We start from the raw sequence: 27,956 nt of genomic DNA, 5'->3' as shown, positions 1-27,956 counted from the left end.
GGGGGGGCTGGGTTTCAGTTTTAAGTCTGGGAATTTTAAACCCAGGCATGAAACGACGTCGTTTCATGCCTGGGTTTTTTTTTTTTTTAATATATATGTAAATAACGTATATAATATAATTATATATAATTATAATTATATATATATATCCGGGGCGGGCGGGGCGGGGTATATACAGGGCGGGGTCACCCCAGCCCGCCCCCACCCCCGGATGTTGCCCCAGATGCGAGCGGGTGGCCCCGCCGCCCGCATCTGACGGGCGGGGTGATCCACCCCGCCTAACGGAGCCCGCCCCCGCTGCCCACCCCTAGCATAATCTATCAACTATCATGTGTTGAAACCCCTCAGCAAAATGGTAAGGTTGAAAGAAAACATAAACACCTATTGAATGTAACTAGAGCTCTTCTGTTTCAGTCAAAATTACCCCTATCTTATTGGACTGATTGTGTATTAACTGCTACACATATCATTAATCATACCCCTTCATCCATTCTCAATAATCAAACACCATATTGTCTTCTATTTCAAAAACCACCAGCTTATAACTATTTAAAAGTATTTGGCTACTTGTGTTTTGCAAGTACCATTACAAGTAATCGAGGCAAATTCCACCCAAGAGCTTCAAAATGTCTATTCCTTGGTTATCCACCCAATATAAAAGGATACAAAGTCCTTGATCTACTCACTCCCAAAACTTTTGTATCCAAAAATATGGTCTTTCATGAATCAATTTTCCCATCCATACCTAATACTGATCATATACCCTTTGTTTTTCCCAATTTTCCTCAAGTCTATGACTCAGCAGTCCCAAATCCTTCAAATTCTTCTTCATTATCTCCTACAAATTCCATTTCTTCAAATCATGATATTACAAATCTTAGAAGATCTGAAAGAATTAGGCATTCTCCTACATATTTGTAGAACTATTATTGTGGTAATATGACTAATATAGCTTCCGCATCTCAAGCATCTCCTAGATGTCCTTCTTCTGGTAAGCCTTATTCTATCCTTCCTTTTCTTTCTAATTCCAAATTGTATCCTAAACATAAAACTTTTGTTTCTGCTATTTCCTCTATTTCTGAACTTAAAACTTTCAAACAAGTCATTTCACACCCAAATAATGATACTCCCACAACTCCCTTTTCTTTTTTTCTTTTTTTGTTGTTTTTATTTTTTTACTTTGTGATTAAGAATTTTTTTTTAATAATATTGTGAATTTTTTTAAAAAAGAAATATTAAAAAGTATTAAAAAAACACATATAAAAACAATTAGTGGTAGCTCCCAGCAGTGGCTGTAGTGACTTGTTTTTCTATAATCTTTTAAGGAAAATGATACTCTCACCACTGGTTTTTACCGCTCGGTGTTATCGTTGAAATTTTTTTCTTTTTCTTTTTTACTTAGTGATTAAGGAAGTATTTTTTTTCATAATATTGTATTTTTTTTATTTTTTTAGAAGATATTTAAAATGTTAAAAAATACATGTAAAAAAAAAAAAAAACAAAACAAAAAAAATCAATTATACCTAAAGGTAGCTCCCAGCGGGAGCTAGGAGCTGGGAGCGGTGAATGTAACATCGTCCTTTCACACCCTCAATGGCAAAAGGCTATGATAGATTAAATAAAAGCTCTTGGGCTTAATAAAACTTGGGATCTTGCTATTTTGCCTCCAAATAAAATTGCAATAGGTTGCAAATGAGTTTATCGTGTAAAATTCAAAGCTGATGGTACAGTTGAGAGATATAAAGCTAGATTAGTAGCAAAGAGTTATACCCAACAAGAAGGCCTTGATTTCTTTGACACCTACTCTCCTGTTGCAAAAATGACAACTGTGCAGGTCTTGCTTACTGTGGCTGCAATAAAGCATTGGCATTTACATCAACTTGATGTAAACAATGCTTTCTTGCATGGAGATTTAAATGAAGAAGTGTATATATAATTGCCACAAGGATTTTTCTCTCCTAATGATCCTCGAGTATGCAAACTCAAAAAGAGTTTATATGGCCTGAAACAGGCTTCAAGACAGTGGTTTTCAAAACTGTCTTCTTCTTTACTTCAGTTTGGATTTACTCAAGGCAAGTTAGATTCATCACTTTTCATCAAACAAACTTCCAGCAATTTTATGGCTCTATTGATATATGTTGATGATGTTATTATTGCTTCTGATAGCATTGAGCATATTGCCGATGTAAAGAAGTTTTTGCATGATTCTTTTACAATAAAAGACTTGGGTGAATTGAAATATTTTTTAGGCATTGAATTTGCTAGATCAACCAAGGGTATTACTTTATGTCAAAGAAAGTTAATGGCTTTTTTGGATGCAAACCAGTAGCTTTTCTTATGGAATCAACTATAAAGCTCAGTGCACATGATTACTCCCCTCCTTTATCTGATCCTACCTCTTACATAAGACTGGTTGGTCGATTACATAGCACTGATTCAATTCATGGCTAGTCCTAGCACATTACATCTCCAAGCTACTGAAAGAGTCCTTCGATACATAAAGGCTACACCAGGTCAAGGAATATTTCTAGTTGCATCATTACCCTTACATCTAAAAGCCTACTTAGATAGTGATTTGGAGGGGGGTTGTCTTGATACTAGAAGAAGTGTTACTGGCTTCACAGTTTTTATAGGAGATTCTCTCATCTCCTAGAAATCAAATAAGTAACTTACTATTAGTAGATCATCTGCAGAATCTGAATATAGAGCACTAGCCTCTACAACTTGTGAACTTCAATGGCTAGTTTATCTTCTGGCTGACTTAAACATTACTCACTCTCAAGCTACATTGCTTTATACGAATAGCAAGCTTGCATCTGACATTGCCTCAAACCATGTTCATCATGAAAGGACAAAATACATCCAACTAGATTGCCATCTTGTTAGGAGAAATTGCAAGAATGACTCATCAAAATCATTCACATTCCTTCCAAATATCAACTAGTAGATATATTAACTAAGCCTCTTGGATCACTTAATTTTCATCATCTTATTTGCAAGATGGGAATGATTAATATCCATTCTCATCTTTGGGGGGGCAGGGGGGGTTGGAATATACAAAATCATATAAAGGAATTGGAATTAAAATCCCAAGAAGCCAAACAGAAGGTTTCATCGAGTGTTAGTTGACAGTTAAGTTAGTTACATGTAGATAAATTAGTTGGCCAGATCAAGCATTTTACAATCACATTAGTGAATCTCAAGTGAATAAATATAACCATTGTATAGCCTTTACATTCACGTTATTAATGAGAAGAAGTTTAGATCTCTTTTACATTCAAGTCCTCTATTTTTCAGTTTACAGTTTTTAGCAATTTTACATACCATATCAAACCATATATGCTCGTGAGATTATTTTGTTGATGAAACATTCTCTAATTGGATTTATTAGTAACATTATCTTTCTTTTTTATTAAGAAATACAATTGGTCTTTGGTTACACTTCTATTTATCATATATGTGGCATCATGAATGGGAGCCATCGATCCCTCCCAAGTTAGTCTAGCTATTCAGTGTGTTAGTAAGCGAGGTTGTAAATAGTTTTTTTTTTGGAAGAGAACAGGAATCCTTCCTAGAGAAAAATGAGAATCAATATCATATGCTCCTAAGGGACACAGCCCAAGATCTATTTAAATTATAGACAGTACTTGACTTATCCCTCACCCAACATTAATAATTCATGAGTCGAGATTCGAACCTCGGCCAACAATATTATAAAGGATATATCATCTTATTCTTCTCTACCAACAACATATATAGAAAGTAGCCATGAAAACTGAGAGCATTCCTCAAACAAGCCTACTTCCCGGTCCCCTCACTTTACCCTTTAAATCTGCTGCCGCAGATATTATATATTAAATTGTCCCCATAAAGTTGAGTCTAAACAAGTGCCTAACCTGTAAAGCTATATGCCACTTGTACGGCCACAAACTTCTTATGTGTACGTATCGCTAATGGGGTCTATGCAAGTGGACACTGACAACATAATACATACATATATATATATATATGCTTCCAGTTAGCATAAATAGAGCTGAAAGCAAATGTAGATGGGCGAGCACTTTCCATACCATCTCATGACCTGATCTGTTGCAGGCCTGCTGACGATTACCTCTCTTCTTCTTTTTAATTTTTTGTTCTTTCCTTTACAAAATTTACCGAAATTCCGTCGTAAGGTTCAACTACAAATCTCTGCATCTCCCTCATATACAATGCCTAGCTGTACGTGGTTTTATATAACACTTCATTCGAGTCTCTCTTTAACGGTTTAACACCTCCTAAACTCTTGCAATTCTATTGCTCATTCTTTTATTCTCTCTGGAGCAAAATGGGAAACTGCTTAATCTGCTCTTTGTAAACCCAGTATAGGATTTTGTGTCAAACATGTGAGTTAATGCAGCAAAGCATGGGAAGGTTTTGCAAGAAGGGATAATGGATGCATGGAAAGATTTTGGAGTTCAACACCCCAATCCTTGTCAGGGATATCTTGTTATTGGTTATCCAAGGAAGCTATATCAGAGCATCTCCCACCAAATTATGATTTGAATATGGGCATGCAAAATTTACTACTTGCTGCCTTCCTTGAGTACTTACTTGTGTTGCTAAAGCCAGTAGTGTTGCAGATATTTATTAGTCCTCCATAGCTGACAAAGGACAAGACCAATGGTGCAATGAGAATTAGGATTGTTGTAACAAATTATTCAGCAACAGCTGCAAGAGTTATTGATATAAGTGTAGGAAGTGTTGGGGTTGTACCACATAAGTTGTGGAAGGGGTTTGTGGTTAATTTGTAAGTGAGAGGAAAAGTCTCATTTTTTTAGCTAGTTTTGGGGGTTGAGAGAGGCTCGTGATCACCTAACACTGATATTAAAATTCAAGTTTACCAACAGTTTTGGACTAATAGCCTGCGGGAAAACGGATTGTCACTGCTCTAACCCAAAGCCCAATTTTTGAGGGGGAGATTGTGAAAATTGTCTCATATCGGTTGTGGAAATGATTGGTGGTCAGTTTATAAATTAGAGGAAAAGTCTCACCACTTGAACTAGCTTTTAGGGTTGAGAGATGCCATGACTACCCAATAAAAAATAATTTTCTAAGAAGGTGCGCGCAATCTTGTACAGGAAATAGGGAGTGCTTTTGTTTTGATCTTGGAATTAGGTAATTTGATTCATGTTTAGTGCTCAGCAGGAGAGCACTTGGCAATTAAAAAAAAAAAAAAAAAAAAAGAGTCAAAGAGATATATCCACTATAATTTTGGATGATTATGATTACTTTGTGCAAAAGTTTTATTCTATTTTTTTAAAATTTAGTTTTATAAAATATTTCTCAATAATAAAATTAATTATTGTTACACATCGTATGGCGCCTAATATATATACTCTAAACCTGCTCCCCAAATGGTGAGGGTAAAATTAAGTTTTGCTTTAACTTTTAAGCCTAAGTCATGCATAGACTCACTATAAGAAATTTAAATTTTAGGGATGAAAACTTTTAGAGACGAATTAAATTTTATCACTGAAAGTAGTTATTTGAGACAAAATTCAAATTTTGTCTCAAAATATGAAAGTAATTTTTTACGCATTTAAAAAAATAAATATATGTTCGAACTAGAATTTTTGAGACAAAATACAGTGTCTCAAAGGAGAAAACTATTCGAGCGTAATGTAATATGTTTGAACGGTATAGTATTTTACATTTGAATGTTGACATAAATGCTCAAACAATCTTTTTGGCAGGAAATTTTATACAATTGTGGAGGGGAAGGGTTAGACATCTTCAAACTACTTTTGAGACCGTTCAAAGGTATAGCATTTTCTATTCGAATGTTGAGGTAAGTATTTGAACGATTTTTTTGGCAGGAGGTATATATAAATCTGGTGGGGGCGTTTGATATCTTGTTCGAATAGTAATTTTACGTTTGAATGGATTTATAAAACAGTTCAAAAGTTCAAAGATTGATTAAAACAATGACGTACAAAATTGAAATAATTTTATTTATAGAAATTTATTGAAAGCATTCAAATATTTTAATAATAATCATTATTTGAGTCTATTAGTTTTCAATTTTAAAAGATGAAAACACTACCTATACGGATTTATTATTTATAGTAAATTAAAATATATCATATATATCGTTCTAAGAAATTAATATAATTAATTGAAAAATTAGTTAATATTTTTTTTATGGTAAATAAAAATTTTCAAATAAAAAAAGTTTTCCATTCCAGAGAAACTCATTTTTTATATCTCCATATGGTAAGAAAATTAAAAGACAAATCTCCTTTTTTTGTTAACAAATAAGCTAGCTATATATAAAAAATAAAAACTATCAAAATTAAAGTACACGATGCTCCTCGAATAGGGGTCACATCTCCCTAGTAGTAGTCCCTGCAATCTCTGTAGCAGCATCGACATCCGTAGGAGCTCTAGCTCTTGCTGAAAGTGATCTTGTTAAGGGACCCAATTTGAGGTTGCCTCCGGTCTGTCAAAAACACATTCACCGCCAATTTAACTAGAAGGTTGGAAATCATCAATGCATACAGTAAACTACTTTCAATCAAATACTATGACTTAGATCGGATGTGGATGAGAAAGTATAGAGGTAGATCAATTGACTCTCCTCGTGCTATCCATAAATATCTTACAAGTCTCAAACCAAGACGAGTGATCCCAGATCACTCCTCGGGCGGAGCCAAATCCACAGGCTCACCCTCAGCCTCATCTGCATCAAAATCTGCGTTACCAAAAAAATTGTACCGCAAGTAAGTATAAACCAAACAACTCTCGGGATAAAAACATATTAATGCAACCAACATGCATTCATATGACAAAATACACTTAGCCATAAAATACCATTTTCCCAGAAAAATGATTATTTCCAACACACGCCAAAAATCTCATTTTGGCCCAAAAACATAGTCTGTCATTTTCCTAGAAAATGATTCACACAAAACAAACCAATTATCGGACACTGTAGGCGGGAATCGCAGATGGGACTCTACCACCGTCCCTGCTTACCACCATCCCTACCGCGTGCACTGTAGGCGGGAATCACAGGCGGGACACAACCACCATCCCTGCTTACCACCATCCCTATCGCATGCACCGTAGGTGGGAATCACAGGCGGGACTCTACCACACCATCCCTACAGTTCCTTTCCACACAATGAATACTTATCACACACAAGGAATACTTATCAGAGCACTGTAGGCGGGAATCACAGGCGGGATTATACCACCATCCCTGCTTACCACCATCTCTACCGTGTGCACCATAGGCGGGAATTACAGGCGGGACACAACCACCATCCCTGCTTACCACCATCCCTATCGCGTGCACCGTAGGCGGGAATCACAGGCGGGACTCTACCACCGTCCTTGCTTACCACCATCCCCACAGTCTCTTTCTTTTTCTCAAACCAGTCAATCTACTCGTTTCAAACATACTCAAATCATTTCACATGAAAATTCAATTTTCAGATAAACACATGAACATGTATGCAATCATGTGAAAACTCAGTTTTCATTTTCAAACATGAACATGCGTGCGAATATGTCATATACATGAAACAACACCACAACCAACAATTCACAATACCAACCAAACACACAACTCCGTCCATAATCCATCCGACCCCCGAACTCCTCGGACTCAGTCCGGCATGTCCAACCAGATCACAATAATATGTGTTAGTGCAAAAATACATTTAAATCACGAAAGTTCTTTAGAAAAATACTTACAGCGCTATATTATAATTTCGAAGGATCACGAAGCTGCAAGAAGTGGCAGCTCAGCAACGTAACAGTGTAAAATACACTGTGGCCGTGGGTCTCAAAAACCCACTTTTCAACGGAGACAAACCAAGACCCAAAATTGATAGGGTAGGGCCTAGAGAGGTCGGTGAAGCCAATGGTGGTGGTGGTTTGCCGTGGGTGGCGGCGCAAACGGTGGTTTTAGGCCAAAAATACCCAAATTGGAAATGAGGTTGGATGTGCTTAACCGGTGACGGATCGGAGTTAGAGTTGGTTCCATTAGGTTGCTAGGAGGTCGAGGATGGAGTGGTGAAGAGATGGTGGCCGGTGGTGGCGCGACGGCGGCGCTGGAGCTCAAGATGCGCCTCGGCTTGGAGGGGCTCATGGGGGCAAACGGCGGCGCGATAGGAGCTGAGAATGGAGGGAGGTAGTCGCCGGCCAGAGGGGAAGCGAACGGCAAGGGCGGTGTCGCGCACGGCGGCGCGACGGCGGTGGGTTGGGTGGAAAGAGAGAAGCGCACGGGAGAGGAGGGGAGAAGGTGTCGCGCGGGGGGGAGAAGCTGGGGGAAGGAAAAGAAAAAAAAAATGAAGGGAAAGAAATGAGGTCCAATCCCCACATCTGGGATCACAAAAATGATCCAACGGAAAAGATTTTAAAACCGCAAGTCAATTAAAATAATTTAAACATAATGATACAATGCAAATAAAATAATTAAATCCAACACTAAATTAATTTAAAAGAAGAACAATTTAAATGCATAACAATAATGAATATTAAGGAAACATCGCAAATTAATTTTTTCACAATTTAAAGATCATAAAATAAAACATCTAAAAATAACCGATATATTTAAAACAAGAGAATAAATTTTTGAATTAATAAAAATAATCCTTCAGTGAAAATACACTAAAATACGAGGTGTTACATTCTCTCCCCTTAAAAAAAATTTCGTCCTCGAAATTTGTAAGGCCATACATTATGCTAAAACAGGATACATGATACAACCAGAACACGCTTGAGATAACATACCATCACCAACGCCCAAAAGCGTAAGTAATGCTCTCTCAAGTCTACTCCCATAGGCAAATCCATCATACTCGCATTAGTCCCCCAGTGGCACAGCACGCCTAATATTCCTATAGTGGCTATGTTATCCAAAATCTCATTTCCCCAAGAACCTTAATACAATATCCAATAAATTCCAATGATTAATAGCTTCATACAATAATCCATGCTAACCTCAATCAATTCCTATGCTACAACTTATAAACCTACATTAAATTCTATCTTTGGTAACCTAATGGCCACATCCAAAGTTAACCATCCATAACATAATTGGCACAACCAAATGATTAATCTTCAACTACAAGTATCGTCTCAAAAATTCAAATTACCACTAATTCCTCAAGATCAGCACAACATCCGAACTCCTAACTACAACAAAAATATCACACTTCTGCTGCGCACTCTGATATTCACCACAAGCATAAAATTTATGTCCTCATAAAAACTAGCACCATCGGGTACAAGGTGGTTCCATACCTACTAACCAAAAACTCTTATCACAATTTAGTAGAAAAATGCTCTCTTTCCCAAAACCACGAGTTAACTCAAATTCCTCAATAGCACATCACTATTAAACCTCAAGGCAAGCCATTTTACTCAAATCATCAATCCACCAAAAGCCAAATGCAAATCACCCAAGGATCCTAATGCTTGATTAACTCACATACTTGATCATATTATTCATCGCTAATGCCTAAGCTTCAACTTCCAAGATCTTATCTTACACCAAACATGACGACCCATCAATCTCTCTTCAAGTTAATAGCAATATCCTTAATCTAACCAACTGGCTGCTCGATCTTCAAAGAAAGTATAACCTCGAAATTTAAATTCCTAGGTAACCTCAAGTCACAATTAATTCATGAAGATAATCACAATAATTATTGTCAACCTTCATTCCATTGAGTAATCCGCTTCGGCTACACACTCCGATTGACTCACCAAAAACTCCAAACCAAAATCTCTTGAATTTAATATTATTGTATTTATTCATTTTCAACACCTACCCAAGATACTTCTTCCAAGCCAAAAAGAGACAAGAACCCCTGTACTCTCCGAAATGCATACACACTCACCACTATTACGCATCGATCTCATGCACACTTAGCCAGAACCAATAATCCTCCAAACGTGCAAGTGATCAGACACTACCATTTCCATCATCTGAGCCTATATCCTTGAAATCAACAAGTATAATTTCCTACATCCGCACCATCTATTATCCTTAAAATTGATATGGATTAAATCCTCAACCTGTCACTAACCTCGAGTTAAAAACAATCATTTTATGAACTAGATCAACATCTTCAATCCTCGAAAAATACACAAACTAGATCATTACCTTCCATCTCCAAAGAAGTTCTCTCCTAAAAATTCTTATATCAGTAACTCAACTCTGATCAATCCCAATTTAATGATTACCAACTAATCAATTGATAGAATAGACCAAGCTAGCGTACCAAGTCTACAAAACTAAGAACTCAAATCCTATTATAATTCAACCCTTCAACTTTGCAAGTCTAAAACCTTAATCCAGATAAGAATCATTCTCCGAAATCCTCAAGATTGACGATCTTAAATCTAAAACATTCACCATATAAAGCTTGTAAATTCTAAAGTCTCAAATGTTAACAAGCTGCTTATCAAGGTCGGCAAGATCAAAAACTTCTAATCTAAGTAATCCCTTAATTGCTTGTTGAACCTACCACTTTAAATACAATAAACTTATTTTCTAAAAACTATAGAGCCACAAACTTTAGATAAACTTCTCATAAATATAACCTTGAAGCTTGTTGAACTTACAACCTTCTATTCTAAAACCCCCTATCATAACTCCACAAAATCTAAAACCTCAATTATCTTATTCTCCAGAGATCACCCAGACCATGCCGTTCCCTTCAAGCCTCGATATAATAAAAACAACCCAAGCCTATAAAAGTTCAAGCTGACTACACTAAATATTCAAGCCTAACAATAGCAATCACAGTCGTACCATCTTCCTGCCATAGCACAACTCTTCACCCGTTTTTCAACTCCGAATAAAACAAAATAAATAAAATTTCATAAATAAATAATATACGACAAAATAAATAAAACCAACAATAAAATATAATAAGACAAAATGAATAAAACAAATAAAGTAGTGCACAATAAAATAATTAAAAAATAAATAAATAAAATAACTTACCATAAAATAAAACAAATAAAATAAAATAACATACAAGTAGTATACGATAAAATAAATAAAACCAACAAAATATAAAAACATAAATAAATTAAAACCATTAAAATAACATACTTCAAACCAAATAGTTTCAAGTCACAACTTTAAAACTTTATGGTACTCCACCAATGAGACATGTGGTTTTACCCAGAGCCGAACTGCTCTAATACCACCTGTGGCGCCCACAACCCCCATGTAAGGAGACACGGGAATCGAGACGCCGGGATGATGACAACAGGGTCACACATCCCAACGATAGTGCCAAGTGTGTGTACATGCAACAGTGTACAAAAAGAACGCAGCGGATAATTAATACAACTAAGTACCAGAATTGTTAATACAATTTAAAGAATCAGTAAAAATGTTTAAAAATTATACAGTCATCCAAAAATAAATATTTTACAAATCTCAAACCAAGACGAGTGATCCCAGATCACTCCTCGGGCGGAGCCAAATCCACATGCTCACCCTCAGCCTCATCTGCATCGAAATCTGCGTTACCAAAAAAATGGTACCGCAGGTAAGTATAAACCAAACAACTCTCGGGATAAAAACATATTAATGCAACCAACACGAATTCATATGACAAAATACACTTAGCCATAAAATACCATTTTTCCCAGAAAAATGATTATTTCCAACACACGCCAAAAATCTCATTTTGGCCCAAAAACATAGTCTGTCATTTTCCCAGAAAATGATTCACACAAAACAAACCAATTATCGGACACTGTAGGCGGGAATCGCAGGCGGGACTCTACCACCGTCCCTGCTTACCACCATCCCTACAACGTGCACCGTAGGCGGGACACAACCACCATCCCTGCTTACCACCATCCCTATCGCGTGCACCGTAGGCGGGAATCACAGGCGAGACTCTACCACCATCCCTGCTTACCTCCATCCCTACAGTTCCTTTCCACACAATGAATACTTATCACACACAAGGAATACTTATCAGAGCACTGTAGGCGGGAATCACAGGCTGGACTATACCACCATCCCTGCTTACCACCATCTCTACCACGTGCACCATAGGCGGGAATCACAGGCGGGACACAACCACCATCCCTGCTTACCACCATCCCTATCGCGTGCGCCGTAGGCGGGAATCACAGGTGGGACTCTACCACCGTCCCTGCTTACCACCATCCCCACAGTCTCTTTCTTTTTCTCAAACCAGTCAATCTACTCGTTTCAAACACACTCAAATCATTTCACATGAACATTCAATTTTTAGATAAACACATGAACATGTATGCAATCATGTGAAAACCCAGTTTTCATTTTCAAACATGAACATGCGTGCGAATATGTCATATACATGAAACAACACCACAACTAACAATTCACAATACCAACCAAACACACAACTCCGTCCATAATCCATCCGACCCCCGAACTCCTCGGACTCAGTCCGGCATATCCAACCAAATCACAATAATATGTGTTAGTGCAAAAATACATTTAAATCACGAAAGTTCTTTGGAAAAATACTTACAGCGCTATATTATAATTTCTGAAGGATCACGAAACTGCAAGAAGTGGCGGCTCAGCAACGTAACAGTGTAAAATACACTGTGGCCGTGGGTCTCAAAAATTTACTTTTCAACGGAAACAAACCAAGACCCAAAATTGATAGGGTAGGCCTAGAGAGGTCGGTGAAGCCAATGGTGGTGGTGGTTTGCCGTGGGTGGCGGCGCAAAGGGTGGTTTTAGGCCAAAAATATCAAAATCGAAAATGAGGTTGGATGTGCTTCACCGGTGACGGATCAGAGCTGGGGTTGGGTCCATTGGGTTGCTAGGAGGTCGAGGATGAAGTGGTGAAGAGATGGTGGCCGGTGGTGGCGCGACGGCGGCGCTGGAGCTCAAGATGCGCCGCTGCTTGGAGGGGCTCATGGGGCAAACGGCGGCGCGATAGGAGCTGAGAATGGAGGGAGGTGGTCGCCGGCCGGAGGGGAAGCGAACGGCAGAGGAGAAGGTGTCGCGCACGGCGGCGCGACGGCGATGGGTTGGGTGGAAAGAGAGAAGCGCACGGGAGAGGAGGGGAGAAGGTGTCGCGGGGGGGGGGGGGGGGGGGGGGGGGGGAAAGCTGGGGGAAGGAAAAGAAAAAAGAAAAAAGAAAGGAAAGAGAAGAAAAAGGGAAAAAAAATGAAGGGAAAGAAATGAGGTCCAATCCCCACATCTTGGGTCACAAAAATGATCTAACGGAAAAGATTTTAAAACCGCAAGTCAATTAAAATAATTTAAACGTAATGATATAATACAAATAAAATAATTAAATCCAATACTAAACTAATTTAAAAGAAAAACAATTTAAATGCATAACAATAATGAATATTAAGGAAACATCACAAATTAATTTTTTCACAATTTAAAGATCATAAAATAAAACATCTAAAAATAACAAATATATTTAAAACAAGAGAATAAATTTTTGAATTAATAAAAATAATCCTTCAGTGAAAATACACTAAAATACGGGATGTTACATTAGTCATGCTCGTTCGATGTCGAAATATGTGTTGTGCTTTCATGGATCGATATTACGTGAGACAATCAAATTTAGCATTCGAAAAAAGGCTCGAATCATATGAAAAAGTCGAATCATCTATCATTAACCGACAAACCTCATTGTTTGTTGGAGCCTCATCCTTGATATCATCGCTACTGTCTGTCCCTGCAGTCAATGGCAATGCATGGTATGCACTACTCACTTGGGATGCTAAGAAACTTAGTGATACTGTCTACTAAAATAGTAATATTGACTCCCTGAATATCAAATGTAAAGGAGTTATTAAATTAATAATTTATTAAAAAATTAAAAAAAATTACTTCTAAACCCAAAAAAAAAATAATAATCGCATAAATCACTATTAATCGCATAAATCAAACACTATCATAATTTGTATGCATGAAACAAATATAGTAATAATGTTAAGAAAAATTCTTCGGAGCCCGTTTTGGGCTCCCGTTTATTTGCCCGATTGCCTTTTTTTAATTTCCATTGACTTAGTGATTAAGAAAATATTATTTAATAATATTGTCATTTTTTTTAAAAAAATATTTAAAAGTTTAAAAAAATGATGTAAAAAAAATAGTAAGTAAAAAAAACTAAAAAAAAAAAAAAAAAAGCAATCAAGAAAATTAACCGGGAGTCCAAAACGGGCTCCCTAGCATTTCCCTAATGTTAGTTCTTTTCTTGATCAGAGTATTTTCAACAAAGCAAATTTAAAGATATACCATAATGCAGATTTTATATCTTTTCATTGACTATCAAAGAAATTGGTAAGGTTATATTAGTCCACATTAAATATTAATATATCAACATTTCAAATTGAAGTTGTAACATATATTTTTCTTTGTAGGAACAAGATAGTCCTATTGACTATAATCTGACCCAATTGTATGCTAAATCGCATAAAAATCACGATAGTGTTTGGACCAGCCCCAAAGCATAAGCATTTTAAATATGTAAGTTTTATTTTATTTTATTTGTATTGCCTAATAATATATATGTTATTTATAATATCTCTAATGATTTTTTTTTTTTTTGTAAAAGAAGATGGTTTCACTTCGGCAAAATGTTGCTTCTGATGAATCCTCTATTAACGATATTGAGATTGTTTCTCAGCTTCTTGGACCCCCTTCTGGATATTTGAGGGGTTTAGGATGTTGCATGAAACCTTCCTTCTCAACCTCATTCTCTTCTCAAAGCAAATCAAATAAAAACTCTCGGGACTTAAAGAAATCAAAACTCGAGATCGAACAGTTGAAGTCCAAGCAACGAGAGTTGGTGGATCAATTGCATCAAATAGAGGATATAGAGGTGCGATTAAGAGAACAACAACAAGACTTGCAAAGGGAGATGGAAGTTCAATCCCAAAAAATATTCAAACAGATGTAGTTAATGATATTCCAAAACTTTATGCCACCACCAACTTAGAACTTATCTTCTATGTCTTTTGACTTATTGCAACATTTGAACAATGGTGATGTCTTAATTATAATTTTTTAAATGTAATTTTCTTGTTTTGAATTTCTCATTTACTGTATCATTGATTACGGTTCGAACAGAAAATCTTCAATTCAAATGGTAATCATTAATTATTACCATTCGAACACATTGTTCGCCATCATTCGAACGAGCAATCCAAAACCATTCAAATGAAAATGAAATCGTCACTCGAGTTCGAATGTATTACTAATAACTTTGAACACTCTACATGTGTGATCATTCGAACGCATACCATTATGTTCGAACAAATCCATCATCATTCGAATGGACAATAAACTATTCGAACAAACTTCGTCGAACTAAACGTTCAAACACAAATTTTCATTCGAACATTTTTCAGGGACATTCAAACGCAAACCAATGTGTTCAAACGCAAACCAATGTGTTCAAATGCTAAGATAGCGTTCAAACACTTTATTTATTCGGGTAGGAGCAAACAAATTTGTTTCGTTCGAATTAAATTACCAAATTACCAATCCGTTCGAACAATAGTTCTCCGTTAGTTTGAACCTAATTTATTGTAGAGGTGGGCAGCGGGGGCACGCCCCACCCTACCCTGCCCCCGTCTACCCCGCCCCCCATAGGCAGGCTGGCTATCCCGCATCGCACATACGGGGGCTCCCGCCCCACATGAAGGACCACTAGCGAGGACGGGGGGTGGGGGGTGGGGGGGTGGGCTAACCCCAGCGAGCCCTGCCCTGCACCTCTCTCCCCACCCTTTCAAATTTATAATAAAAAATATTATTTTTTATATTTATATAAATATATATTGTATATAAATATATACAATTTGTTAAAAACTTGAATTCAAATTAATTGATTGTCTTAGCCTCCTATATAAAGGTTAGTTTAGGAGGTGAAGACAATCCAAAATACAATTCTAATGAGTTTATATTTTTTTGAATAAAATTTATAATTATATTATATTATAATTTTGGTTAAAAAAAATTAGATCCAAAAAAAATTATAAACCTAGTGAATCACTAGATTGAACGGAAGGCGGGGTGGGATGCGATTTTAATCCCACCCCCCACTATCGGGGTTGGGGACGGGGTTGAAAACCCTCCCCCTCATGGTGCAGGGCGGTTAGCACCCCTAATTTATTGAGTTAAAAAATTACATTATTTTGTCTCCAAAAAAAAATCATTCGGACGGGTCAATCATACTTCGGCCCTAAAAGTAGTTTTTAGGGATAAAAAAAAAAAAAATTCTCTCTAAACACAGTTTTTTAAGACGGTCATTTTGAGAAATAATTACAAAAGATTTTCATCTATGAAAAATTTTTGAGACCGAAATTTTCAACCCAAAAAATGTCATCCTCTTGTAGTCATGAGTAGGGTAAAGTCATGAAAGAATATAACCTTTTTAAGTCAGTTCGAATTTTAAATGAACATATAAAAATGAGTATCTAAATACTATAGAAACTACTTACTTTAATTTATTATATTATATATTCACTACCTGTTATAAAAAATCATCGATTCCAAAAGCTAAACTTATGAAAATAAGTATTAAATTATTATGTCACGTGTAAACCAATTTCACCTTAATAAATAAATCCAATTAATACATGAGATATTTTAATTAAAATGGAGTGTACAATGAGATCAATTCGAATTCATAACCTCTATACGATGTAAAATCATTAATTATTTCAAACTTAAAATGAAAAAATAAAAATATAATTATTTAAAAGAATCTTGATCCTTATTGAAGAATTTCAGTGATTTTAACTGAACATATTTTAAAACATTAATACCAATTAATTTGAAGAGAAATATATTATATACGATAGTTATTCATGTACAGATACAAGAGTATGACCATCACACCTTAGCAAAGATCAAAGGCGGAGAAAAAAACAAAAAAAAAAAAAAAAAAAAAAAAAAAAAAAAAAAAAAAAAAGGCAAAATTTCGAACGGAAGCACAAAACTCATGAAAACCCAAGTACAAGCTAATGTCATAACAAACTCAGAGACACATGACACCCATGCATGGGTTTCACTGAATTTCCACGTCAACGACCTTGCGTTCCACTTTGGTCTTGGGAATGGCAATATAAAGAACACCATTCTTGAGTTCTGCCTTGATCTTATCCTTCTCGCAATTATCAGGAAGCTGGAGACGTGTCTCGTAGGAGCTGAAACTCCGACGAGACCAAGAGTCGTCATGATCTCCCGTACTACCATCCTCCTGCTTGCGCTCTCCTTTGATAACAAGAACATCGTCCTCAACCGACACCTTGACATCCTCCTTGGCAAGCCCAGGCATGTCGAACCGCATCTTGATCTCGTGTTCATCGTCTTGGATGTCCCATGGCGCTCGCACTTCTGCTGCTGTTCGATTCCTGCCGGGGAATGTCATCGCATCCTCGAACACACGGTCCATTGTGTCTAGCATTTGCTGCATGGTCCTCATTGGGCTCAATGGGTCCAATAGACCTGTGCATAATAACATGTCAATATCTAGGAGTCGCAAATCGTTTTTGTGTTATGTTAATCATAAACATTTGATTATATAAATCAATTCGGTTAAACATATCAAAATTTTAAATTCTAATCAAACCCATTTAAGTTACATTTAGATATTAAATTAAATTGAATTAAATTGAAATGATAAAATATTATTAAAATATTATTATTATTTTAAAATTTAAAAAAATTAAATTATTTATTATATTTTATATTAAAATTTAAAAAAATTATAATAATAAATTAAGATAAGTTGAGATAATTTTAAGTTTCAAACGAAACCTTAGATAACGATCACCGTTTTGATTCGTTTAATAATTAATTATAAATAAATAAACACAATACGATACATTTAAATCCATTTCATCTAAATAAATTTATAAACTAACATTGATAACTCATTTAACCTATTTAACATAATTTTATATAAAAATTAAAATCTATATTTATTAATAACCACAATATCTCAAAAGATATATATCAATATTTTTTAAATTTTAAAATATAATAAAATTAAATATTACAAATCATACAATAACAAAAATAATATAAATCTAAAATTCCAATCTTAACAATAAAAACATAAACATATTAAAAAATATCAATATTACAATTTAATTTTAATAATAAAATTTTAGTTTTAAAATAAAATCTAAATATGTCAAAACGAATTAGTTTTGTATCAAGTAGATTCATCTGTTATTAACATGTTAATAAATCATATTTTAACCAATCAATCACCTAAATTCGTTAATTTTAAATCCAAATACTCTAATATCATATTCGTATTAAATTTACAGATCGTGTCACATAATTGACACTCTAAAATAATTTCATCAAAATAAATTCACGATTAATAATACATCAGATTATAACAGTTTTTATTTTATTATGTCAATTTAGAAATTTAGTTTTGTAAAATATCTTTCTAATGGTAACGTTCTCTTTTACAAGATAGCCCATTATTATATACATGAGACTTACCAAAAGGCCGTAAGACATCAAAAGCCAAGCGTCTAGGCCTGATCTTCTCCACCGAGGTCCCAGCTTGGTTGCCCTGATTCACATGCTGCACATCCACAGACGCGTCCTTGTTATCGCCGCCGCCAGCCTCAGCTTTCACTGCAGAGTACGACAACCTAAACGGTCTCCTGCTGCCACTTTTCATTGAACATGGGACGGCAGCAGCGCATGGCACAATATAATTGGTACGGCCTGCGGCTTTGTTTGAACTCTTGGCGTTCTGGGATGACAGCAAAGGTGAAGACGACCAAGATAATGTTGCAGCCATGGTACTGATTGATTTGTATATTATAGCAATGCACGAATGGAAAGAAACCCAAAAAACAAGAGCGAGAGAGAGAGAGAGAGATCGATGAAGTGGCCGGGATGGATCGGTAAGATCAGTGAAGTTGTTTTTGCTGCGACTCGAATTGGATGGTTTGAGACAGAGAAGATGATGGCTGAATATATAGGCAAACATATATAATTAAGGGAATTCTGGAGAAGGGTCTTGAAAGTTTGAGAGTGTGTGTGAAAGTTCTGGACCCAAAATACAGACATGACGTTTTCCTATTTATATGTAGCTCTCTCGTTCCTTTGAGAAAGATCTAAAAATCTATGAATGCATGAATCTTATCCGTGAAGAAACTGGAAAGTGCGTTTAGGCTTTAGTCCCCAAGGGGGCCCATTTAAAAAAAAAAAAAAGTTTGCAATTTGACCCTTGTGTTTTCTTTTATCTTCGGAAAACGCCTGGCTTTTTGCCTATTATTAAATTTTGTTCTTATTGTCCTTGTCCACTAGAGAGTATAATAATAGTTAGAAATTATAAAAATATTATTAGGTTAAATAGAAAATAAGAGTTGTATTCATACAAATATTTTATAAAAGTAAACTCGTAATTTGACTAAAATGATGTGATAGGTAGATCTATTTTATAATAATAAAAAAATTATTTGATGTATTATTTATAAATTTATTTTTATACCATCTGTTTCTGAATTAAGCAATTCAATAAAAGAAAGTCACGCGAGACGCAATGGAGCAGAGTACACGCAAGTGTGATTACATACGTGGCACAATCTAGAGACTAGACCTTAATTATATGAAAGGACAACAAGAAAAGGTTAGGGGGAAAAACAAAAATCCTCCTTCGTATTATTATCAAACTTGCAATCATCTTCTTTTAAGTTATCACATATTTTAGGCTTCGTTTGATTTTTTAACTGTACTTAATTCAACTAAGTTCAATTTATATTTAAATTTTTTTTATATCTAAACATTTAATTCTTAAATTATTAAACTTATCTTAACTCAAAATATTTTTATATATGAGATTTATAATCTTTTTCAACTTAACAACTCTTTACATGTGGAATACATAATATTTTCAACTTTCTATAAATACATCTAAAGTTTAAAACTTATTTTAACATTCAAATATATTTAAAGTCATCTTAGGTGAGCTTCACAAAACCCACTCTACCATCTCAACTTACTACTATTTATAAAAAATTCAACTCAGCTTAACTCAATTTAACATCTAAACGCAATCTTAATCTACCCGCTCTATCAAAACTTTAACAGAGATATCCTTGATAAATAGAAACTAATATGATAATTCGTATTTTTTAGGATTTTAAGATAATTTTAGCTTTTTAAAGAAAAAATGATGTACACTGCAACCTAGTGATAATTTAGAGGATGATTGCTGAAATTAATAACTTAGGAGGTGGTTACAAATTTAATGATAATTAAAAGAGGATTTGTACAAGTTTATACAAGGTGTTTCAAACTCATGTTTTGCTAGCTAAATTCATCACTATGGAGTTAAAAGAGTCCCAAGCCCATTGCTCTTATGTGACTCAATTCATCAATGCTATTTCTTTAATGCTACTTTGCACAAATCATTTGGAGACAATCTTAATTCATGCATGCTCATTCATCAATATTTCAATATTTGCTGCCATGGATTAAAGTTCTCCTCAAATTAACCATATGGGTGGCTTGATGTACATTTTTGTTTTGGCAAACATGTTACTTATAAATGTCCACATTTTTCCGGAAGTTATTCCGGAGTTACTCCGGCAAAACACCGAGCATTAATCGAGTTAATACCTCCGTAATCTTTGTTTTAAAATGTGTCAATATTAATTAAAAAAAAAATATTTGTGATGAGTTATTTGTAATAAAAATAATTATTTATGACGATAATAGATTGTTTTAATAAAAAATAAACAATTTTTTTTTTATAGTGATTAATACATAAATAAATTACGCGATCTGGATTTCCCATAATTTTTTCCATCTAAAATGTTCATCCTCCGAGCTCAAAAGTACTTGGGGAATCTTTCAAGCAATTCTCACTGGTAGCTGTAGCTACTCGTGCAGTGAGTGAAAGAGAACCCAAGGTTGGAGCATTAAATGCTTTATTAAATGTTTCAGAAGTTTTTTTCAAAAAAGAAACCTTAAAATGGAATCAATATGTTATGCGATTTGTAAATTTAACGTGAAAATAATATAAAATTAATAGATTTAAATTTGATGTCAACAAATTCGGATCAAAATAGATTTACTTATTAACACACAATTTATAAACAGATTAATAATAGGTTAATCTGCTTAATATGAAATCAACTTATTTTGATCTATTTAGAATTTATTTTAAAATTAAAATTTTATCATTGTCAAGTTGTAATATTGATATTTCTCAGTATACTTATATTTTTATTGTTTAAATTTTAATTTTAGACCTATGCTTATATTTGTTATTATATAGTTTGTAATATTGATTTTATTATATGTTAAAATTTGAAAAATATTGATATATAATTTTTAATATATTGTGGTTATTATTAAATATAAATTTTAACTTTTATATAAAATTATGTTAATCAGGTCAAATAAGTTATGCATTTTAATTCTATCTATTTACATAAAATAAATAGATTTAAATAAATGGTATCATGTTAATATATTTTTAATTAATTATTAAACAGATCAAAATAAAAAAAAATAACACAATCTATTATCTAAATAAATTAGATTAAGATTTAAAAATTTAACATATTTAATTTACCTAATCGAATTTGATTTAAACCATATAATCTATTCATGACTCGATTGAAAAACACGACTTCACCAAGATTCAACACCTCTGATCCAGTGGGTCGGTATCAATTGTCATCATTACGCATGACGTATGTAAGTTTCAAACTTTACATTTTTATTAAAAAAAATAAAAATAAAAAATTATTTTTTGCAATAATAACTTTTTTTTTTTAAAGATTACGTAATATTTATAATCATGACACATTTTTTTTTTAAATGTATGAGAATGTTAGGGTATGTACAGCTTAAATATGTATAATAGTGTTAATAATTTTAATTTTAATTTTTTTAAGTATTTTTTAAATAATTTTAATCATTAAAAAAATAAAAAAATATAAATTTATTAATAATCACTTTCTTAATTATTAAAAAAAAATATAAATAGATACATTGAGAAGTCGTACTAATATTTTATATATATATATATATATATAGTTTACTCAATTAGATACCTTTGTAGAGTAGGTATGAATAATGAGTTATAGCTAACAGTTAGCAAGAGCCGTCTACTGTCTAGACACCATCCCTTTATAGTTCCCACTGCCATTAAATGCAAAATGCAGAGGAATTTTAAGCAACTCATTGATTTCTCTTAAACTTCTCAAAAATAGCCAAGAAGTAACCCTATTTTGTAGCCCTAATAAAGGAGAAAAACAGTAAATTAAGAAAAGCAAGAGAATCCAATGCAATGATGCTGCTTTGACTGGTTTCCATGTGGACAACCCTTTCTTTCTTTTCCAAAGGAATGCTAAGTTGATGCAAATCTTTCTCTTCAAGCTCAGATTCCTTTTTAACAGTCCTATCCCCGACCTTGGCACCTCCCACTTTACATGTTCCATTCCAATTGCAGGAGAATCTTCAAATACCAACATTTTAACGCTACATACATCATACTTAGAGTGTGCATGCATGTAATTTTGAAAAGTGACGAATTCGCAAATTAACATGATTTTATTTAATATTTTATATTTACTTTATAATTTAATATTATACATCAAGTCATGTTATTTGATAAATTTATTTTTTTTTTAAAAAAATATTTTACATTTTTGTGTACCATTTTTCATTAAAAATCCACCATAAAAAATAATTTTTTTAAGTAAATCATATTGTTTTTTTAAGGAAAATACTCTAGCGATAAAAGAATTATACAAAAATAATCTTACAAACTGACATATTTTAATATGATTCGTCATATTATAAAGTTACTTTTATTATAAAATAATTTACATCAATTTGTAAAATTGTTCTTGTGTACTACTTTTGTCGAGATAGTAGTAGTCTTTGTTTTAACCGCTTGCACGACCTAAACCTAAACTGTGAATTCATCTCTCAAATTCATATCCCAATAGAACACCATTGTGTACTGTTAACACTGCGTGTAGAGATCTAGTCCGGGGAAAATCCTTCTCTCAAACTCTCAAAATCCTTCTCTCAAAACCCTCCCAAACTCAGAGTTAGTGAAAAGGGGTGGGAGTTTCGACTCCTCCCCCCTCATCTATTTTCCTTCTGCTCCATTCTCTTATTGTTTGTGTAGTTTTTTTAGTTTAATTTTTGTATTTTTCAGGCCTAATAAAGGGAGGATTGTCGTTCGGGTCTCTCCGATCGTCGCTTTTCAATACGCGCCCCACAGAGACGATGTCCCGCCGCCGATCTTCAAGACCACCGAATCTGACGTCCATCGGAGTGGAGCGTAGTCCACACGTGCGGGAGGAAGTTTTCGGATCTCGTCTGTGCGTGTCCATCACGCGCCACCGAGGAGCCTTCTGCCGACGCCACGCTCGGCTTCTCCGGATTCCTCGACTCTGAGACTTCCAAGATTGACTGTCAATTTTCCTTCCACAGTGACCAGTGAACTGCACGCGCCACTGCCGAATCTATGTGCATTGTTCATTCGTTTTGTTGTTCAGTTTTTGTTTTTTGTTTTGTTGTTTAGTTTGTTCATTTTGACCCGAGTGGGGTGTTGAGCGTTTGGATCGGACGCAATCTGAGGCAAGAGCTGTTCGAGAGAGGCGGAAGAAGTTATGGCCGGTGGTCGTACGACCAGTGCTTGTGCGTAGGTGCTGTCTGTGCAGTGGAGGTTGTGTGTCTGTGCGTGAGCTAGGTGCTCGTGTCGTCGGGGCTCGATTTGCCGATGCTTGCGGTAGGCGTGACGTCCGAGTTCACGCCAGTGCTTGTGGCTTTGTAGTTGGTTATGTGTTTTTATCTGTAGTTTTTTTGTTATTTTAGTTAGTAATATAATTAGAAATAGGCTATTAGATTTAATGTTCATAACAGTATCACGTACTCTTCCTCCCTGAGAGGACAGAGAGGGTCGTAAAGTTCTGTTTTTATAGAACGCTTTCTTTATTATGAGAGAGTTTTTAGAAGTTAAGATAATGTCTACTATAAAAAAATTTGTATGTGAGAAAGTTCTAAAATTGATGTGTAATTTAATTTATAATCTGATTTTTTCATATGTAAGTCATATTTATAATTTCGATTTATTAATGAAACTAGTTTTTTTTTTTTTAAAAAAAAATAAAAACTGCTGGTAGAACCACGAGAATTCCATAATGGTTTTTACAGAAACATGAAAAGCAAAAGCTTCCGAACCCTCCACATACCTGCCCAGCTCTTCTGCTCCAGCTTTCATCAGTCTCGAGAGAACTCACTCTTTCATGTTGTCTACAGCTCTCTGACATAAAACTCCAGAAAGCGTACCATATATATGCCACTGAAACATTAGAAAACAAGAAAAGAAAAAGAACACATTTCTTTTATCACTATATACTGCAAAAATTGTCGTTAGATTTTATATAATGCAGGGTTTGTTCCACCATGCATGGACTGCCAATACCAACTCGAAGACCACGTAATTTGTTCTTTTCCCCTCATTCATATCTCTCTGCCATTCGCATTTAATAAAGATACCAACCACTCATATTGGTTTGAATGGTGAGAATATTTAAAAAGTATAAAAAATATTTGTGAATAATAATAAAAAGAATAATAATAAAATATAAGAAAAAAATAATAAATAGTAAAAAATAAGATAAAAAATAATATTGAAATAAAAAATAATGGTGTGAGTACTTGACATCCTCTCGCTTGCCAAATAAAGCAGCGAAAATCACCACAGTTCTGTTACAAGCTGTTCTGGCGCCTTAGATGTTGCTGCTGGAAATTGCTTCGTGAATATCTTTTCATGGGGAAGAAGATTGGGGGAAGCTCGTGGTTGACTGCTGTTAAAAGGGCTTTCAGATCTCCTACTAAGGACAATGAGAAGAGAAGCAGCAGAAGGAGAGAAGAAAATGAACAGGAGGAAGAAGAAAGGGTAAGAGTTTTGTTTTCCTTCGAAGCTTTGATCATTACCCCCGCAAAAACCAAGAAACTGTTTCAACTTCTTGTAATTACGCAATGGTGAAATATGTCACTTGACGACAGTGAAAATGGGTTTTTTTGTTTATTTGCAGAAGAGAGGAAAGCGAAGATGGATTTTCCCGAAGCCTTTGAATCAGGAAATGAATATGCAACATGACTGCGAGACAAGGACCATAACCACCAAAGCTAATATGGCAGCAACCACTACTAGTGCAGTGACTGTGGCGCCGCCGAATCATGTTTCCGAGGCTGCAGATGCTGAGCAAAGACATGCCATTGCTGTAGCCATGGCAACCATAGCTGCTGCTCAGGCGGCTGTAGCAACGACCCAAATAGCTGTAGAGGTTGTTCGGCTCACCCGGCCTTCCATTTTTGGTCGAGAACACTATGCTGCCATTGTCATTCAGACTGCATTCAGAGGATATTTGGTGAGTAAGAGAGCAATTCGGTTTCTTATTTTCATCATGAAAACTCATGTTATAATTTAGCAAAATCAGTTTGATTAAAAAATAAAGATTGTGGTTGTTATGAAGGCAAGGAGAGCTCTTCGGGCACTCAAGGGTCTGGTAAAGCTGCAGGCCTTGGTAAGAGGCCACAATGTTCGAAAGCGAGCAAACATAACTCTTAGATGCATGCAGGCTCTGGTTCGAGTCCAGGCTCGGGTATGTGACCAACGCAAAAAGAGGCTTTCAAACGAAGGGAGCATAGGCTCCGCCATTACTGAACCGAATAATAGCTCATGGGGCTCGCAATTTACTGAAATGAAATCCATGGTACTAAGAATTAGTATAAAACATTTGTTACACACAGCTTTGGGTGCCAATTAATTTGGTTTTTTTTAGTTTTCTATGCAGTCTCGAGAAGAAAGTTTCACTGCCGATGATTGGATATGTTGGGATCACGGCCACCACCCACAAACAATGGAGAAGGACATTCAAGCCATGCTGCAGAAAGCAAAGGAAGCTGCCAAGAAAAGGGAGATGGCCCTGAGTCAAGCCTTCTCTAACCAGGTAAAATTTGCCCTTTTTTTCCTGCGACTACTGGAATCTGTTCTCCAATCTTGTTGCTGATCTAGTTAGCTCATTGTTATAACCTTTGTGTATGATTTCATCAAAGATGTGGAGATCTGGTACGGACCCAAATGCAAGCGAAGAAGAGTTTGAAGAGATGCCTAAATGGCCTGATCAGTGGACAACAACGAAGCAATGGGAGAGCAGCAGAGGCAGGGTCTCATTTGATCAAAGAGACCCCATAAAAACAGTTGAGATTGACACCTCTTGGCCTTACTCCTACTCAACACCCAATTCACAGAGATCACAAAATTACCAGCATCAAAGCTACCAATTGCAGAGACCCAGTTCATTTTCTGTGCCCTCTCCCCTCCATAGAGCCCATAAAAATATCACCGTCCACTCATCAATCACACAATCTCCATACAAAACAAGGCATCTCCAAGTGCATTCGGCTAGCCCTCGATGCTCGAGAGAGAGAAGGAATCAACAAATGTCTCAGCTGCCTGGAATAGGCTCCACTTGCAGCCATGGAATATTGGGAGGAGTGAGCAGTGGCGGTGATGGGGCCGCTGCACCAATGCCAAACTACATGGCTGCCACTGCATCTGCCAAGGCTCGGTTTCGGTCACAAAGTGCTCCAAGACAGAGGCCCTCAACCCCAGAAAGAGAGAAGGCGGGGTCAGCGAGGAAACGCCTTTCGTTCCCAGTTCCTGACGACCCTTGTGAAGGTCCTGGCGATGGCGGCCATGATCTTGGAATGGAACGGAGCTCTAACATGTCATTTTGTTGCAGAGACAGCCTTGGTGATCAAAGATCTCCCCCTTCAAGGAATTATCTTGGGAGGTTCTTGATGTAAGAAAAGCCTGTAAAAAATGACCGGATGGCTATGATGGCAATTCTGGTTACAATGCTAATGATCTCTAGCCGTCAGATTAGCATGAAAGAGAGAGAGAGAGAGAGAGAGTGAGTATGATGAATGGGAATGTATGATTGGACGCACATCATGATCAGCGGATCCCAGAATAAGACCTTGAAAGGAAAATTAACTTATCACTGTCAGTTTCCGTCACCATTCTTCTTCATTAAAATGATTGAAAAAATATTAATGCTGCTCTCATTCTTTTATCGTCGTCTTCTCGTTATTTCATGGTATAATATTATATAATTGTCAACTATTTATTATATTTTATTTATAAATCTATCATTTAATATTATATTATGAGATAATAAGATGATGATAAATAATTTTTTTTTTTAAAAATTCTTTTTTATTATTCAGTTCATTAAAAACAAAATCATTTTCCTTACAACTCAAGCCTCGAAAGTAATCAGATCCAATGTGCATCACACCATCTAACTAACTTAAATAAGTAATGTTATACACCACATTCTTATTTTATTTTCATATCACTATATAAAATTTAGCACATTTATCATTATTGAATGATAAATCATCCAATAAAATATCATTTAATAATGATAAATGTGTAGCATTTTACATAGTAAAATAAAAATAAAATGATAGTATGGTATATATAATTTTTCATTCCAAAGAGCAGATACGTCCATGTTCTATATAGGGTATCTTTCTAACAATGTTTCGCAGAGATTCATCCCAAGGAATTGTGTCCAACTTTATTCAACAAAAAGTGAGAACCAAGCATGTATTTGACAGGATCAAGATATTCTCCATATCCCATATTACAAGGGGAAGAGACAACCAAAGAGATTCCTCGACAAATTCGAGGATAGAAGGAAAGTGGAAGCTTGAGAAAGTTCACAAATGTTCGACCCTCCACCTAATTAGTATGTAACCCCCTCACATAAGAACTCTAATCAGAAATATGACCAAAAAACCATTAAAAAAAAAACAAAGATCATTGGTTTCAATTTAACATGATCCTGAGTCTTTCAATGCATAGAAAACTGTGTCTGGGACTC

General features: G+C 35.2%; 2 protein-coding genes across 5 annotated transcripts; one reads left to right on the top strand and one right to left on the bottom strand.

Annotated features, from left to right (window-relative positions):
• Positions 1-16,820: 16,820 nt before the first annotated feature.
• LOC121256150 (small heat shock protein, chloroplastic) lies at positions 16,821-19,037 on the bottom strand. 2 transcript variants are annotated; one of them, XM_041156814.1, is made up of 3 exons: positions 18,514-19,037; positions 16,944-17,499; positions 16,821-16,910 (listed from the first exon to the last, which is right to left on the bottom strand). In XM_041156814.1, exons 1-2 carry the CDS (start codon positions 19,010-19,012, stop codon positions 17,060-17,062), a joined length of 939 nt encoding a protein of 312 aa, XP_041012748.1. In that variant the 5' UTR covers positions 19,013-19,037; the 3' UTR covers positions 16,821-16,910; positions 16,944-17,059. The 2 variants fall into 2 exon arrangements, with proteins under 2 accessions (XP_041012748.1, XP_041012749.1); XM_041156815.1 differs by having other exon boundaries at positions 16,821-16,920; positions 16,954-17,499.
• A 5,198-nt stretch (positions 19,038-24,235) lies between these two features.
• Positions 24,236-27,084, top strand: LOC121253885 (protein IQ-DOMAIN 14-like). 3 transcript variants are annotated; one of them, XM_041153810.1, is made up of 6 exons: positions 24,236-24,593; positions 24,746-24,955; positions 25,095-25,430; positions 25,536-25,775; positions 25,845-26,012; positions 26,119-27,084. In XM_041153810.1, exons 2-6 carry the CDS (start codon positions 24,827-24,829, stop codon positions 26,869-26,871), a joined length of 1,626 nt encoding a protein of 541 aa, XP_041009744.1. In that variant the 5' UTR covers positions 24,236-24,593; positions 24,746-24,826; the 3' UTR covers positions 26,872-27,084. The 3 variants fall into 3 exon arrangements, with proteins under 3 accessions (XP_041009744.1, XP_041009747.1, XP_041009745.1); XM_041153813.1 differs by having other exon boundaries at positions 24,237-24,593; positions 25,536-25,664; positions 25,857-26,012; XM_041153811.1 differs by having other exon boundaries at positions 24,239-24,593; positions 25,857-26,012.
• The last annotated feature ends 872 nt before the right edge of the window (positions 27,085-27,956 follow it).

Source organism: Juglans microcarpa x Juglans regia, chromosome 3D (assembly GCF_004785595.1).
Source record: "Juglans microcarpa x Juglans regia isolate MS1-56 chromosome 3D, Jm3101_v1.0, whole genome shotgun sequence".
Taxonomy (NCBI): domain Eukaryota; kingdom Viridiplantae; phylum Streptophyta; class Magnoliopsida; order Fagales; family Juglandaceae; genus Juglans; species Juglans microcarpa x Juglans regia.
This window is presented reverse-complemented; position numbering and strand designations above follow the sequence as displayed.

What these genes read in the sequence shown, in the direction of transcription:
- LOC121253885 (XM_041153810.1), top strand. Translation starts at nt 24,827, where the DNA reads ATGGGGAAGAAGATTGGGGGAAGCTCGTGGTTGACTGCTGTTAAAAGG. An exon ending in AACAGGAGGAAGAAGAAAGG is followed by an intron (nt 24,956 to 25,094) that starts GTAAGAGTTTTG and finishes GTTTATTTGCAG; the next exon opens with AAGAGAGGAAAGCGAAGATG. An exon ending in CTGCATTCAGAGGATATTTG is followed by an intron (nt 25,431 to 25,535) that starts GTGAGTAAGAGA and finishes GTTGTTATGAAG; the next exon opens with GCAAGGAGAGCTCTTCGGGC.
- LOC121256150 (XM_041156814.1), bottom strand. Translation starts at nt 19,012, where the DNA reads ATGTTTGCCTATATATTCAGCCATCATCTTCTCTGTCTCAAACCATCC. An exon ending in TGATGTCTTACGGCCTTTTG is followed by an intron (nt 17,500 to 18,513) that starts GTAAGTCTCATG and finishes TATTATGCACAG; the next exon opens with GTCTATTGGACCCATTGAGC.